The sequence below is a fragment of the Miniopterus natalensis genome, chromosome 4 (genome assembly GCF_054644295.1).
Source record: "Miniopterus natalensis isolate mMinNat1 chromosome 4, mMinNat1.hap1, whole genome shotgun sequence".
NCBI lineage: Eukaryota > Metazoa > Chordata > Mammalia > Chiroptera > Miniopteridae > Miniopterus > Miniopterus natalensis.
The window spans coordinates 27,401,070-27,417,530 of record NC_142084.1 but is presented as its reverse complement, the minus strand read 5'-3'; the positions used below and the strand labels follow the sequence as shown (position 1 = coordinate 27,417,530).

The window sequence follows — 16,461 nt, the reverse complement described above, 5'->3', positions numbered from 1 at the left end:
CTGCAGCTCACCTTCTAACCCCAAAGACTCTCCATGTCATTTTGATAAACACTGTTAAAGATTAGTAAGTATCCTTTCCTTAAATACCTACAGGAAATAAAAAATTATAATTCATTTAGACTTTTTATATCTGTTAAGTCAAGCAGCTTGTTTTTCAATTCTGACTTAGCTGAGAACATCCATGTTAGAATAGGACTTTTAACTTATAAATAGGAGGGCAAAGAGAAAAACTGTCCACAAGCATACTTGTAACCTTCCTTCTGAAGGAATTCTTGGAACACAATTCATTTGAAAATTGGAAGCTACATTTATTTAGCTTCTCATCTGCTGACATTTCTAAATTAAATTTTCCATGTAACAAAGATATCTATAAAACCAACTTTTACTTTGCAATATTTAAGAAATAAAAATATTGTGTCACACTGAATTCATCAAGCACATTTCTTCTTCCAGAAAAAACTGAAAGGAAAATTAATGCCGGTTTATTACTTCCACGACTTAAACATACTTAGAAAATAATTCTGAATCTTGAATATTCAAGGCCTCTACATAACTTCCAAAATTTTTCTTAATTGAGCAACTATTTCCATAGATAGCTTAGAGCACATATTTAAAATTCTACAAATTTACTAACTTGAGAAAACTAGGTTTATAGGTTAGGGATAATACTTATAAAAATAATCATTGAGAGCCTATTACATACTAGGAATCAGTACTAAAAGTAACCAAAGGGCCGCCGAGCCAGCGTGGCTCAGCAGTTGAGCATGGACCTAGAATCCAGGAAATAGTGGTTTGATTCCCGGTCAGAGCACATGCCCAGGGTTTCAGGTTCAGCCCCCAGCAGGGGGCAAGCAGGAGGCAGCCAATCAATGAATCTCTCATCATCAATGTTTCTATCTCTCTCTCCCCTTCTCTCTGAAATCAATAAAAATATAGTTTAAAATTAAAAAATAGAAGTAACCAAAGGGCATAAATTTAAAAATATTCATAAAATTAAACTATTTTGAGGCTGTTTAACACCTAGAAAAGACAACATGACCATTTTTCCTTAATATTCAAAACAAATGCATAAAATGTCAGGGATTGGACACTATACTGTTCTAGAAGGCCACATAAGCAATAGCCTAACAGAGAACAATATAAATTCCTAGAGTTTGGGCATTTAACTATTATTTGAGCATCAGTAATTTAGATGTTTGCTGTTCTAAAGTCCCTTGATGCTGAAGAAATCCAGACCATCATCAATCTAAAGACAATGTGTCTACTTGACATCACACAATCTCATTAATCTTCATCTGTCCTTCATTTCTTGTCATTCTCTTACAAAATGGACACTTGAGGCTGCAACTTCTCTTCACTCATCTATAAGCTGGAGGAGGGGGAGTGGAAGGGTAAGAGGTCTATGGAGACTTGGAGATACCACCAGAGACCACAGCAATCACTTTACTCAGCCTAGTGTGCTATAGCACAGCTAATGGGTTTGACATGTAAATATGACATAACAGGAAGCAGAATAATGTGATCCTTGTGCTGTGTCTCACTTCCTTTGCTGAATCCCCAAGAAACTCTAGTTTTAGTTTCCCCAGACTACATGAAACTGAAATATTGTCCAAAAAAGACACTAACTATGCACAACATATGGGTCACATAATGGTATTGATTTCACTCCTCTGACAGTCCAAGAATTCTCCCTGTTCTAACATACTAACTTAAGGTCATCATGACATAGAGGTTATGGGTTGACGCGCAACAGAATTGTAAAGTATGCTAGCTACTTTACAAGGCCAAACACCTTAATTAAATGTAGCCACAGTTAGACTAAATGCATTATTTCTTTAACACTAGATTGGTCTCTTTTCTCCCCTTTCCAGTTTTAGGCTAAAAACAAAATCTCTACCTTTCAGCATCAGCCCATGACATTTAATTCTTCTGTTGCCTGTTCTCTTCCTACTACAGTTTCCTCCAGACAAGACAGGTGGTAAAAACTATGCCTATTCATTTCATAACAGGAGATTGTTTTGTTGGTTTTGTGTGTGTGTTTTGTTTTCTTTCAATTGTCTCTAAGACTGTTTTGTTTCTACCAGCACATTCAGGGCACTTTTTAGACACCATGTTCTAATCATACATGTACTGAATCTTTTTTTATAGTACTATTACACAATATACAAGTACTCTATAACTGTTCTTCAGAGGAAAAGAATCTGCAAAGAGAGGCAGACTTTTGATACACCATATATCATCTGAGTAGTAACAAAAGTACAGTTAAGAAAAAAACTCATTTTCCACATGCATATGAAATTCTACCTGAAATAGAAAAGGATTAAAATATTTTTTATAAAAACCTCTGATTATTTAAAGTAGTTATTTTGTACAAGTACAGAATAGATGCTGAACACTTAGACCATGTTTCAATGAACTACATTCAAAGTTGTCCTTGAAAGCACAGCGTATCATTTGATGTCACTGAAACCATTCTTACAGATACTTTTTCCCATTCACCAATTTTATGTTTCACTGCCATTAATTTTATTTTCATCTATTACAAATTAAACATTATAATTTTTCAATTATTTGAATAGTTAATTAAAGATTTTTAGCCTCCCTCTTATCTAATGAAAATAAGTCTTTGTATCTAACTAGCAAACGCTTTCAACACCTTAGTTTAAAAATTAATTGGTTAAAAACATAGACTTCTAATTTTTAGAAACTAATCAAAGTATGCCCTGGCTGGGTGGCTTGGTTGCTTGGAGCATCATCCTGTACACCAAAAGATTTCGGGTTCCATCTCCAATTAGGTACATATGGAAGGCAACTGATCAATGCTTCTCTCTCACATAGATGTTTCTCTCTCTTTCTCTTCCTCCCTCCCTCCCTTCTTTTCTCTATAAATCAATAAACATATCCTCAGGTGAGGATTAATTAAAAAAACACAACTAATAGAAGTATATGTGTGTATACATATATGAAGTATGCATGTATGTACTCATACATGCATACAGACACATTCATACACACAAATACACATACATATGTTTGCACTTTGAAGACTCTTGAAGCAAAGGTTAATTAATCAAGAAATGTTAATAGTGTGAGTAAAAATATCGGCTCTTAAAACATTTATTTTGTACAATTAGGCGTTTTTAGAACTCAGGCATTAAAGGTAACATTTTATAAAGGATCAAAAATATGACCAGAATTTGGGCAAGATATTTCCCAAACTTTAATTTCTCAAAGTCTGTGAGGTTGAAGACTGTCACTTATGAGTTGCTACTAATGAAACACAGCATCTGCCTTCTGGGGCAAATATTAGCAGGCAAGAAAAACAAAAACTATGCAGAAAATCTAAAATGTAAAAAAGAAGAACCACTTCCATCCCTTCAATCTCGCACTCTGGAGAAAAGTTCTGCCCAAAATCTGATTGAGCATTTTCTCCAAGAAATTTAAGACATCCAGACCTAAGTATCCTAGAGAGAATGGAAGTCATCTAGTTTGGGTTTTTGACTTCTCAGATGAGCCTGAAGAAAGGCCCCAAACCTTAGAGTGGCCCAAGAATAATTTCTCATATCTAGGTTTATCTTAAAAATTTCTCAAGGTCTTTTGTATCAGGTATGGTAAAAACTAGGATAAATTACAGCTTACTGCAAAACACACAGTTGGGGTTCAATTTAGCTCTTACAGAGAGAAATATACGCAAAACAGATTATAAATCAACAATTCCATTGTGGTAATAAATAAGTTTTACAAAGTGTTACACATATAAAGAACATGAAAAAATGTATCCTTTCAAAAAGGAATCTAAATTCCTTCATCCTTTTCTATTTTAAGAGAGATTGCATGTATAATTTAAAGACATATCTCTGGATAAGGCAAGGCAGAGATATCCCACATTTGAGAAATGACAGCAGATTCCACAGAACAAGGACGTTTCAAAGGAGCTGATTTGTCGCCAGTCATATGACAGGCAAGGATAAGCTGGTCTCTGTTAGAATTTGTTCTGTGTCCAGAAGAGAAATTAAGTAGTGGTGGGGGAAAGAAGCTGAAGAGCACTGTGGTAGGAAGATTTCTAGTACAGCCAGCCACAGCCCCCTGGTCGACCCACACCTTCTCCCCATCACTCAAATGCTAATCTAGGTGCTTTAGGGGCTTTTGCAAATATAATTAAGGTAGTGAATCAGTTGACTTGAAGGTGGAGAGATTTTCCTTGGGGTCCCTAAACCTGACCAGGTGACTTTAAAAGAGGTGGCTTTTCCTAGCAATGGAAATTTAAACCCTGAGAGGGATAAGATACGATAAGAGTTTCTCCACTGCTATCTTTGAAAAAGGAAGGGGACGTGTGGGTGGTCTCCAGGAGTTGAGAGTGGCTCCCAGATAAAGCCAGTAAGGAAATTCAGTCTCTAGGCCTATAATCACAAGAAGTGAATTCTGCCACAACCATGTGCACTTAGGAGTACCAGCTCCTGATGAGAATGTAGTCCTGCCAAAACCTCGTTTTTAGTTTGTAGTGAGTCCCTGAGCAGACAGCTCCATCATGCCATGCCTAGATTTTGAGCTGCCTACAGACACACTAATGCATGGGTGGTGTGCAAAGCTGCTAAATTTGAGGAAATTTGTTATGCAGCAAGAGAACTAACACAAGCACTAACCAGGCTGAATCATACAGTTTTCTTTAGAGGAACCCAGAGAAGTTTATGGTAAGCTCAACATCCTACTTCAAGAAATGTATCTAACACTGAGGACATATAATATTAAGAAACCAAAGAAGAATGCTGTTAGATTAGTTGCAGGGAAGGAAACCTGAGAAATTTTAGAACTCATTAGCCATGAGTTATGTCATAAAAATACAAGGTAGTCTTAACAGGAAAAAGATTATTTTTCTATATTTAGCACCTTTATTTGTGAAACCAAAAGGTGAGATTAGGTCATCTTTACAGGCTCTTTCAGCACTTTCTATCTATAACCCTTGGTCACATACAGTCCTACATTTTTTATAGGCATTAAAGAAACCTGGGAACTGACCCAGAGCCCACAAATGCTCAGAACTTACCTGGCTTCTTATAAAACACTGCATCAGAAAAAGAACGATTTATTCAGGTCTAAAGCTTTCTTACCTGTATCGACTAAAGGGTCTTTGTCACATAGCAAAATACCAAAGTAAACGAAAGCAAGGCTTTCTTTCCACATAAAAGATCCTTTTATATCTCTGAAAGAATCATTTTTTTAAATGCCATTTATAAAACTGAAAGTCTGTGTACATGTGCACAGGGTGGGAGGAGCGCATAAGGCCATATAATGATAACAAAAAAGAAGAAATTGGTTCAAGCTCTGGGAGTAAATTATTATTCTCAATTTAAATCCTTGTTTAAAAAATTATATGTTCAGTCTAAGTTAGACACTTAAAATTTAGTTGGCTCCTTTATTAAACTATGACGTGGAGGGAAGGGGTAACAATAGCTTGAAAGGGCTAATTTTGCACCTATATAGCTTATTTAATGCTACAGTCTAAGTAAATTCTTAGAAAAGTAACATCCATTGCCATTTTATTCTAATTACTCTGAAATCAACAGTTAGGCCAGAGTTTCTAGAAGGTTGTTAATAACAACCTAAGTCTAGACTGAACACCAGAAATTTATCTTAATATAAATGGAAATGTTAAAAAGTTCTCAAAAAACATCAGACGAAATAAAAAAGAATCACAGAACTTCAGTTCTCTAGGGAAATATACGGAAAGTTTGGTATAACCATGGGGTAGGGGAAATTCAAGGGGTTGCAAAGTTTCATTAATACCAAAACCATAAGCAATAACAACATAAACAAAAGATTTTCTCTGTTCTCTTCATTTCCTTAGTTTAAAGCTTTCAGTATCTTCTAAATGAAAAACTGATTAAGAAGTAATCTGACATAAAAAACATAATCAAATGATCCAGTTCTTGAATTTACAACACCCACACGGCCTTCTTTCTTACCTTGTCTATCCTATCTGGGCGGTTAGTAGCTGCCAAAACCGTCACATCCTTTAACTGTTCAATGCCATCCATTTCCGTTAGGAGCTGAGCCAAAACACGGTCAGCTACATTCCCAGCACCTGAAGAACTGACATATAAAAATACAGTTTTAAAACTCTGTTTACCTATCCTCAAATACTCCAATATTTTAAAAATATTGTGCATTCTCTAACAAGGTAAATTATGTTTGTTTCAAAATATAAAATGCATGCTTCATAATTCACTACTTATTGAATTATCATATCCCAAAACTAACTATATTCAAATCATTTCATTTCCTATATCATCAAACATGTTCATTTTCTCTCTAATAATTACATGCTACATGAATGTCAAGTATAAAATATCTGGGAAGAAAGATGTTTATTTAAAAAGAAGTGGATAGGGGACATCTGTAAGACTTTCAACAGTAAAGATAAATTAAAAAAGAAAAGAAAAATAAGTGGCTAGGTATGAGAAATATTAAGGCGACACAATCAATAAAGCTGGTAAACTGAAGTCCCCATGGAGTCACTGGGGGAAAAGAACTCCAACTGTAAACATGTTGGGTTTAAAGTGCCTGTAGAACATCTTGAGATTTAGACATAAAAGAAAGAGGTCTAAGGTAGAAATATATCTCTTGAAGTCTTGCCATAAAGATGGTACCTGGAGAGATAGAAGTAGAAAAAGATCACACAGGAAGTGTATAGTGAGTGAAGAAAAATACATGAATAACAAACAGAATACTAACAAACATAATACTAAACCAATATTTTAGAAGGGACGTGTATTAGTTAGCTCAGGCTGCTATAACAAAATACCAGAGACTGGGGGCGTAAACAACAGGCATTCATTTTCTGTTTTGGAGGCTGGAAGTCCAAGATCAGGGTGCCAGCATGGTTGGGTTCCGGTGAGGGCACTCTTCCAGGCTTACAAATGGCCGCCTTCTTCCTATCCTTACATGGCAGAGAGAAATAGATAGCAAGCTCTCTGGTGTCTCTTCTTATAAGGACATTAATCCTACCATTAATCCCACCACACCCACATGACCTCACAAAAGTCTAATTATATCCCAAAGGCCTATGATCTAGAATTTTTTAGGAAAATCACTGCTTAGCACTTCATTAATTCTTTTCGGAGCTCTCTGACAGGTGAACGTATTACAAAGCTTACAAATGCTTCTTTATAATGAAGATGATGATGCTTCTATGTACATAAATGTAGGTCATAAAATTCCCCAAGACAGTCACAATGTTTAATTTTTTTTAAATGACACTAAAATATGGTGAACTGAGACTCCAAGAGCAACCAGCTGAGTGAACTCAATCTCTAGGTTCTCTGTGCCTTCATTTTCATATTTAAAAAATCAATGTCTGGTGCTTCTTTTGCAGACACTGTGCTAGAAAGCTGAGATAAGAGGATGGAGACATTACTGTTCTCTAGAGGACTTTATAATCATTGGCATGTATAAATAAGGAAGTTACATTAGATGATATATCCTTCCAGCTTGAGAATTCTGTGATTGTATCATGTCCACCTAAATAAAGTTATTTAATTCATTATTTTTAATAAAAATATCCCTATTCAGAAACTTATTACTGACACCCCTAATCAGGCTCTTCTAAACAGAAAGAGGTGAACTCATACTTGTCCAATTTACTATTTGTTGTAGGAGGAAATGGTGGCTGTAAATAACGTGGAAGATGAGGTGAAGGGAATTCTTTGGATTCCGATTACCCACGCTGCCTTGCACTTTATTTCCACAGATCATTGAGAGCTAGCCGGAGAATAGCACAGTGAAAATGTTTTATGGACTGAGAAATATTCTTGGCTGAATTTCAAAGCTGCAGTAGGAAACAAAAACCATAAAACTGACATCCTAGGAAATCAACTCCCAGAAAAAGTTTAAAAACAAATGTGTAATCGCTAACATAATAAAATGATTTTATAAAACTTTATTATCTGCTAGAGATAAGCAACATGACACAGGAGGAAAATGTTCAGCTGTAGAAAATATTGAAGCAAGACTTTCCCAAAACATTAATTCTCTTTTCCCTTAAGAGGTCAAGCCACTTTCCAAATTATTCATATTCAAAAGTCATATGTGCCATGGACCAAAGGGACTTTATATCTTAGAACGGGTCAGCAAACTATAACCACACACCAAATCTGACCAGCCGACTGTTTTTCTATTTGATCATACTCGCTAGAGCCTCTTTCACACTAAAGCAGCGAAGATGAACAGTTTCAGTAGACTGTATGGCTCCCAAAGCAGAAAATATACACTGGCTGGCCTGTTAGAGAAATCTCAATGCTGTGATGGTAATTAGTACACTGATTTTTATTTTTCACAAAAATGATATATTTATTTCCGTTTCAACTCTTCTGATAAAATACCATATCATCTCTTCATATGATTTCTAAATTATAAACCAACATCTCAATTATCCGATTTTAAATTTTCAATGTTTTTCTAGTATAAATTTTTAAATGTCATAGAGTTCCAAATGGGCATCTTAATTTGTTTCTTAAAAATCTCTCTCCCACACCCCCATAGTCATTATTCAGGCTTGGAAGAGACCTAAAAAAGACCTAAAGAAAGCTAGCCAAAGAAATACTACTCTGAACACAAGCATTATCTATGATGATTCTCTTGGAGATATAAAAATGCAAGCAAAGTTTCATTTTAAAGGCAAGACAGATACAAGAGAAACTACCTGTCCTATGACAAAAATAATTCCCAGTTCTTAGTCAAATGCTGCAACAGTCCTTGTCTGAAAGAAAAGTCAGACCTTTCTTTAATCTATATGCTATAGTACTTAGCACAGATGAAACACAAAACAATATATTCATAGAACTGTTATATGTCATGAAACTATTAAAATAAAAAATCTGTTATACACTTTTGATTTCTTCTTTTGAGCTGTTTTCTTCAGCATCTCTGTTTAATATTAAAAGTTTACCAATGTGAAAACTATGCATACCAGAAAACAGGCACTGAATTTTAAACCTGAAACACAGATATACAAAATAATAGTGGTTAAAATTTTTTTTTAATATATCTTTATTGATTTCAGAGAGAGGAAGGGAAAGGGAGAGAGAGAGAGAGAAACATCAATGATGAGAGAGTCACTGATTGGCTCCCTCCTGCATGCCCCCTACTGAGGATCGTACCTGCAACCCGGGCAAGTGCACTGACCAGAAATCAAACCTCGATCTCCTGGATCATGGGTTGATGCTCAACTGCTGAGCCAAACCAGTTGGGCAGTGGTTACAATTTTTAATAAGTGTTTTTTGTTAGAGTTTGTTAAACATAGCAATATTCTTTATATAATTAGATATTTTTTACCCCGATATAAATACACCCAAATCTTCATAGTGTAAGAGGCTGTTCAAAGGGCAATAAATCAGAAGACATGAGCTCTAGTCTTGTCCAGGTGACAAAGGAGTTATGTGCCTTTCTCTTAAATTCTAGGGGCTTCTGTTCCTTCTGAAGAATAAAAACTTGTACTAGATGACTTCTAAGAATTTTTCCAGCTATAAAATTTTATGAAAATTTTAAAACCGCCATAAAAATCACATTAAAACAATTTAGAACCCTTTTGAAAAGTGTCATTTAGAGAAATAATGCCTACAAAAATTTCTTGCACAGTGCTTAGTGTCATGAATTCACCTGAAATCGGAATATGCTGCAAAAGAGGCTGCCCCATTTCCTGACCATTACTTTAAACTCCAGAACTCTTCTCAGAATGCTGCTATGCCTGGAAACCTCATTTACAAGGAGAGCTGGCTCAGGACTCCTTACTGTTTTCCCCAGTCACTCCAAGTGGAAACCCATTCTGGACTATTAAGTGCAGAACCAGCCATACAAGACACCAGTCACTGATATCACATATTCTCCAATATCTCACAGAAGATACCATTGTCAGTCACCTTTTAACTGAGCACTTAATCCTTTCCAATTTTCCATATCATCATTTTTTTACATTCTAGTCATAAAACAATATCCCAGTTTTTTATTTAATAGCATGAGTTTTATAAAACAGAAGAGAGCATCTTCTCTTTTGCCCAAATAACAATACTATCTTTCTTCTATTTCTAAAACACAAACTTTTTTTCACATTTAAAATTTCTGAAATCAAGATGGCTCCTGTAGTTGGTATTTCTCAGCACCATTTCATAGTTTAAAGATATACTTTTCTTCAGTAATGGTACACAAAATAATAACCTTTCAATCAATGGCATCTTAAATGACACCTAGAGAATACTTTTTCTAATTTCCAAAATGCTTGTTTCCTCCACCAGAATATAAACTCTGTTGGGCAGGATACATTTTTATCTCTAGCACTATATGTACTTCTATATATATGGAATTATTATTATAAAAACATATCTGCAGAAATTATAAGAAACACAGAAGTTTTTAAGCAGTTACAAAATGCCAGGTACTATGTGATACACTTTACACATATTTAATTCCAACAACCTAGAATTTGTTACTATTAACTCCATTTTGCAAATGAAGAAACTGTGGCTTAGAGAGGTTAAGAAAATTGCTTTAGGTCCTGTTCCCTGTTTTATCCTCAACACCAAGCTTGCTGCTGAATGAGCATTCAATAAATATTTATTGAATGGGTGAATGAATGCACAGTTAGACAGACAGGGTCATTACTAATGTACCTCACTGAGAAAATGCACAATAAATACAAACTTGAAAGGTAACTTAGTTAACTACTTAGACCTGGAATCCTGGAATCTGTGGTGTGGTGGTGAGTCAAAAAGTGGCTCAGAGTTCTGCTCTGGAGTACCTGAACTCAAATCCCAGCTCCACTACTAGTGATACATGACCCAAGTGAGGTATTTACACATCTAAATGCCTAAACTGTCTCACTTGTAAAATGGAGGTGAGGCTATGACCTGTACCTCCTGGGGGTTGTTGTGTTTTGAAGATAATACAGCAAAAGGCCACAACACGTTGAGTGACAAAGGGAGTCACTCCAAACAAAGGGAGTCAAGGTTATTTGGAAGTTAATTAAGTAAACAAGATGGGCCTCGCCAGCTTATGACTTTAAGTTCCAGAGATATGTTCCCAGGTCTAAATCTCTTCTAGTTCTGCTTGCAGTTTGGTACTACCAGGCAATCAGTATCAGTTGATGAGCTTGATTCAGGATCAGTGACAGAAGAAGTTGCTCTAGGAGTCTCCAGGTTAGCTAGTGGCCATGTCCTCAGTCACAGGAGGCTTGGCCAGGAAAATGCAGTACATGGGGCTCCCCTTACACCTCTTCACTTCTAGGGACAGGGATGCTGCCTAAAACAAGGTTGACTGATGATTTATTGCCCAGCTTGCTCTCCTCTCCCACTATAAACCTTGAAAAATATAAAAAGTTAAGCTAGCTGGAGGTGTGGGAGAACACCGAAGCCAATTGTCAATTGTTTAATATCCTACTTTGCATTAATACAGGGGCCTTTTTGTGAGTTTTTTCTTTACATGTAAAGCACTTAAAAGTTTGTGGTGCATAGTAATAGCTAATAGTAATAGCCCAGTATAATGCAAATCCCTTCCCTACCTCAGTGCCTTACTTCCTCCCTATTTTCCAAATAGCTATGCTACTTTAACAGCACTTTCAATTTTCCCAATTATTGTGGAGATCACTGAAGCACTTTGCAAAAGGAATCTTATATTTTCTCCAACTCCCAATACAAAATAAGACAAAAAAATCTTATTCAGAGCAACTGTAATTTAAAAGGGCATGCAGATAAAGAGAAGTAAATATAAGGTTTATTTCTCAAGTCACAAAGAAATTTAAATGAGGCAGGAAGGAGGAGAAAATAGTGGTTGTAATTAGACACTTTTATAAGTATGAAAAAAATCTGTCTGAAAGCACAAATATTTCTAAAGCTAAGCAAACAGTATGTCAAATAATTGGTTTAACATGCACAGGATAGTAAGGACTAGTATGTATATATCATAATCTCTCTCAATTTGTAAGACTTCTTAAGTTTGGAAATTAAAACCTTGATAAAAAGAAACAGCCTTCTTACACACTGCCATTTTTGGACTAGCCATATGAGTTTTATCTAAATGTTATTGAAAAGAAAGCAATGACTATTCTACAGCCCAATATTATGTAGAAATGCCACCTAGTCTATGAAATTTTTTATTTTTCTATGTTTTCCATTTCTTTAAAAATGCATAAAATTGCTTTAGTATCTTGAAAAATTTATACTTTTGGTATCCATCAATAGCTGTTTTTTCAGTTTCCAGAAACTGTTTTTAAACAGCTGAAGAACAAAAACATACAACATACATGTAGAGGTTTTATTTGTTTGTTTTCATGTATTAGCAATCTAATTAGATAAAGCAATCACTTTCTAGGCAATGTTGGCCCATCACAAAATTAGGAAAAAGCAAAAACAAAACAACTACCCTGAAAACAGAGTATCACTCTATGAAATTCTTATGGCTATAAAAAACAAAGTATATGAGACTCACGACAACTGAAGTACAAACAAAACTCTCTACTTTGGACCATTAGGATTACATTTGCTTATAAGTCTCATCTTTGTTTTCTGAAATGTCAAATAACTTTTGATCCCAAATTTTCCATACAAAAGAAAATTGCACAGAATTCGTTTGAATACTTGATTTGAACGAGCCACACAAGGAGGGAAGTACACAGTACAGAATACGATGAACACTATTAGAGAAAATGATACCTGAAGGCTGCAAATTAGCATCTCAAATACATTAGCAAAGTCCTACTGAGCCAAATTGCCTGCAAAAACAGGATATTTCTACCAAGTGCCTTGCCTGGTTTCTCACACCACTTTATTTCAAAAGCATTTTATGAGATTCTGCTACATAGTCTACCTCCCATCTGGTTCATAATTAACAATGTATCCCACCCTGTTCCTTTTCAGGCTCCCAAAACAGATGTCCCCAATGTCACATGAATGTGGCAGGTCACACAGCTTCGGCTAACTTCTCTGGCTTCTTTTTCTTCTTTTGTAGTTAAGATGAACTTGAGCTATTTGCAACCTTTTGTGCCATCTCACTTCAGAAGTAATAAAAGGACCCAAGCACTTTAACTCATAAAATGGAAAAGACTGGCAGGTATTCACAGGAGATCAAACGGGTGGGTGGAGAGCAGGACAGGCTCCCTGCTAACAAGTTTCCTAATGACAGTTCAGACTCTCATTAGATGAGGCAGATAGGCTACCAAGGAAGGGAGTAGCAATGCTTCTTATTGAATTTACTCCTGGGACTTACATGGTACCCTCTGCCATTACTGTAATTACCATCAGCAAACTTTTACAATCAATATACACATCAGGAAGTTATGCACAAAGCATATGCATTAACATTCTCCAACATGAAGTATTTGAACATATTCCTTAAAGGACTTCGAAACATTTATACAGAGAAAAAAAATCATACCTGTAAATAGTTCCGTGATATGTGTGTATATGATTATATATTTAAAATATTATAATTCTTTTCATTGAGATTCAAGAACAAAACTATTAATACTAAATTTTATTACACTGTACCTAATTATATTTTCAGACACATGATTTAATCCAGAGAATACTAAAATCTGTGTAATAACATCTTTTATTATAATTGTGTTTTACTGTATCATTATATTATTCTTAATTGAGCTTCGTTTATGGTTTTAATCATATAGTTATAACAACTCAAATTTTGAGAGTGCTAAAGGTTCCTTTAGATAATAAACTATAAAAATTAACTCAAATGTCCCAAATGGATATCAGTGTGTGTGTTTTTAATTGTATATGAAATTGTATACATGAAGTAATTTAATGGGTATAAGAGGAAAAAGCTACATAAATTGAAAAATATTTTCTTTTACGCCAAATGTATACCAATAAATAAAATTGGTATAAGAAATGCTACTTATACTGTAACTGCTAATGTTTAACAGTAGTCCTATAAAATATCGCTTACCTGCCCCTTTCAACCGCTAATGCGTCCAGTTCATCAAAGAAAATAATGGAAGGAGCCACCGCTCTTGCTTTACGGAAGATCTGGTGAGAAGAGGAGTGCCACGTTCGTAAAGGATCAACAAACTCCAAAAAACCTTTTCATTGGTTTTAGAATGAAAACTGTTTAGAACTGAATCTACTATGTACAAGACAATCAGCCTAATCATTTTGTCTACAACCTATAATAGATGGATACAAACTACACACAGATAAGACAACAACATGTATCCATAGAGTTCTGTCTGTAGGAGGCAATGTGGTTAAGCAATCAGACAATCTCGCTAAAATCCCAACTGCACCATTTCAGCAGTTGTGTGACCTTCAGTGAGTAATTTTACTTCTCTGAACTTCTATTTCCACATCTATCAAATGCAGATAATAATAAATGCCAGTCTCAGAAGATTACTTTAAGAACTATATAAAAAAAAATAATGCCAAGCATTTAGCACAGTACCTAGAACATAGTAAGAGCTCAGTAAATGACAGGTATTATTAACTATAATAAATACATGTTTAAAAGAAAAACCATAAATGTGCAAAATTAACCTTAGCTTAGCATATAAAGTACCCATAAACTCAAAGCCATGCACCTTGTTCATGTCACTAAAGACTTTATGGGAAAGGAATAGTTGATGTAAAGCTGGGACAAGAAAAATGGCCAAAACTTGGAAGAGCATCGGCTGGTTAGACCAGAAGTCAATCAGACTATCAACACCAGAGACTGGCCAGATAGTCATGAGGGTGACATGTGGAAATGGAACAGAAAAAGTGTGGACAGGCAGAAAGAAATCCAAATGTGAGTTACCTGAAACCTAGGCCCCCATTTTCTTATCACAAGTATCATGACCGTAAAAATACAAAACAGTTACCAAAACAATAATATTTCTAAACATCACCTTTTTCATTTTAATCAATGATGGTATTATCATTATTAATGAATGTTTATACAATTATCATCATCTATATTTTAAAGGAAAAAAAGTAACTTAAATATTTTTCTCAAGTGGAAAAGATAGTGTTCCAATCTATAATACTCAGGTATTTCACAAATGGAAACTATCCACTCCACTGCTATTTGTGTGTTCTTGCCCTTGCCTAGCTTCTGTAAGGATACAGGGTGCCTATGTGAGGCAGGCCCACCTCCACATAGGAAAGTCAAGACTTGTGTTCAAACTACTGTTTTTACCCAACTCCAGCACCTTGATTTTACATGAATTTAGCACATGTAGCATCTGGAATATGAAGGAGTGGCCTATCAGTCAGGCACAGGCTAAATAGGAGAGTACAGTGGAATTTTCATATACTAAGCTTACTTGATTGAAAAGACTACCTAGTTTAAAGGATTTAAGTCTCATTCTGAGATCACATGTTCTTTATAAGAATGAACATGTCCTTTTTAAAATGAAATGCTGGTAGTTGTTAAAAAAATCTTTATTTGGTAAAACTAAAGGGTGGTACTACTATGAGGCTTAAAAACAAAGTATTTAGATGATCAAAATTGCATTTTTAAGTAATAAAGTAATATTTGCCTGAAGAAAAAACACACCACTAGAATTTGGATTTCAAAATCTGTAACCCAAAGCAAAATCGAAACAATACAGAGGACAAAAGTATGGTTCTCCTGTGCAGAGTTCCACTATGAGGCATTATCTTCTTACCTCTCTAACAGCTCTTTCAGATTCACCGACATATTTACTCATTAATTCAGGCCCCTGTGTGAGAAGAAAACAACTGTTCAGTTCTTTAGAAATACAACCACGAGAAAAGAGCAAATACATAAAAGAAGAAAACGGGGGGAAAATAACAAAAATCTGCTTTTAATTAAATTAGTTCCTTTAGCATGTTTATTTTCACTGGGTGTTACTTGTGTCTCAAAAACTAAAGCCATCCCATGTTCCAAAAACTACACATTGATACAAAGGAAAGGCTATGACCATAAACATTTTGTTCTCTGTCTACCCAATGCCCACATTTTCACCCTATATTACAGTCAGTGCTAGGCACTGAGGATGGAGTGGTTTAATCTGGAAGACCAGCAAAGACAACACCACAAACTCCCAGGCCAAACCAGTGGCTGTTCTGAGTGGGTCCACTTGTCAGTATTGAAGTCCACTAGATCAACAGACCTCAGGGCTACTCTTCTTATGACTCCACGATCACCCCAGGAAATGGAATGGGAATCATGGAGTTCATGACGTGATGTTACAGTATTTCCCTGAGTGTTGCCGCTATAAACACTATTGTCAAGCTCTCTGCTCTCACTTGACTTGGCCATGTAGACACTGACTATGTGTATCTCCAGAGGCAAACACACTCTTCTCAGCCACTGCCCTGACCATGACAGTGTCACGTTGTGACAATGACTTGTCATCCTCAAAAGTGTCTATTTACTCAACCTCTGTCGAATCTTCCTTAGATATCTACCACTTAGCACTTCATCCAGGTGATGGGAAATCTCTTTTCCCTTCTTGTA

At 35.4% G+C, this 16,461-nt stretch overlaps 1 protein-coding gene across 1 annotated transcript in view; it reads right to left on the bottom strand.

Annotated features, from left to right (window-relative positions):
* AFG2A (AAA ATPase AFG2A) overlaps positions 1-16,461 on the bottom strand; it is a 235,958-nt gene that overhangs the window by 149,192 nt on the left and 70,305 nt on the right. Inside the window, exons 12-14 of the mRNA XM_016203317.2 lie at positions 15,647-15,700; positions 13,951-14,030; positions 5,964-6,090 (exon numbers count right to left, since the gene is read on the bottom strand). Coding sequence (XP_016058803.2) covers positions 5,964-6,090; positions 13,951-14,030; positions 15,647-15,700 — 261 coding nt within the window. The remainder of the gene's footprint in view (positions 1-5,963; positions 6,091-13,950; positions 14,031-15,646; positions 15,701-16,461) is intronic.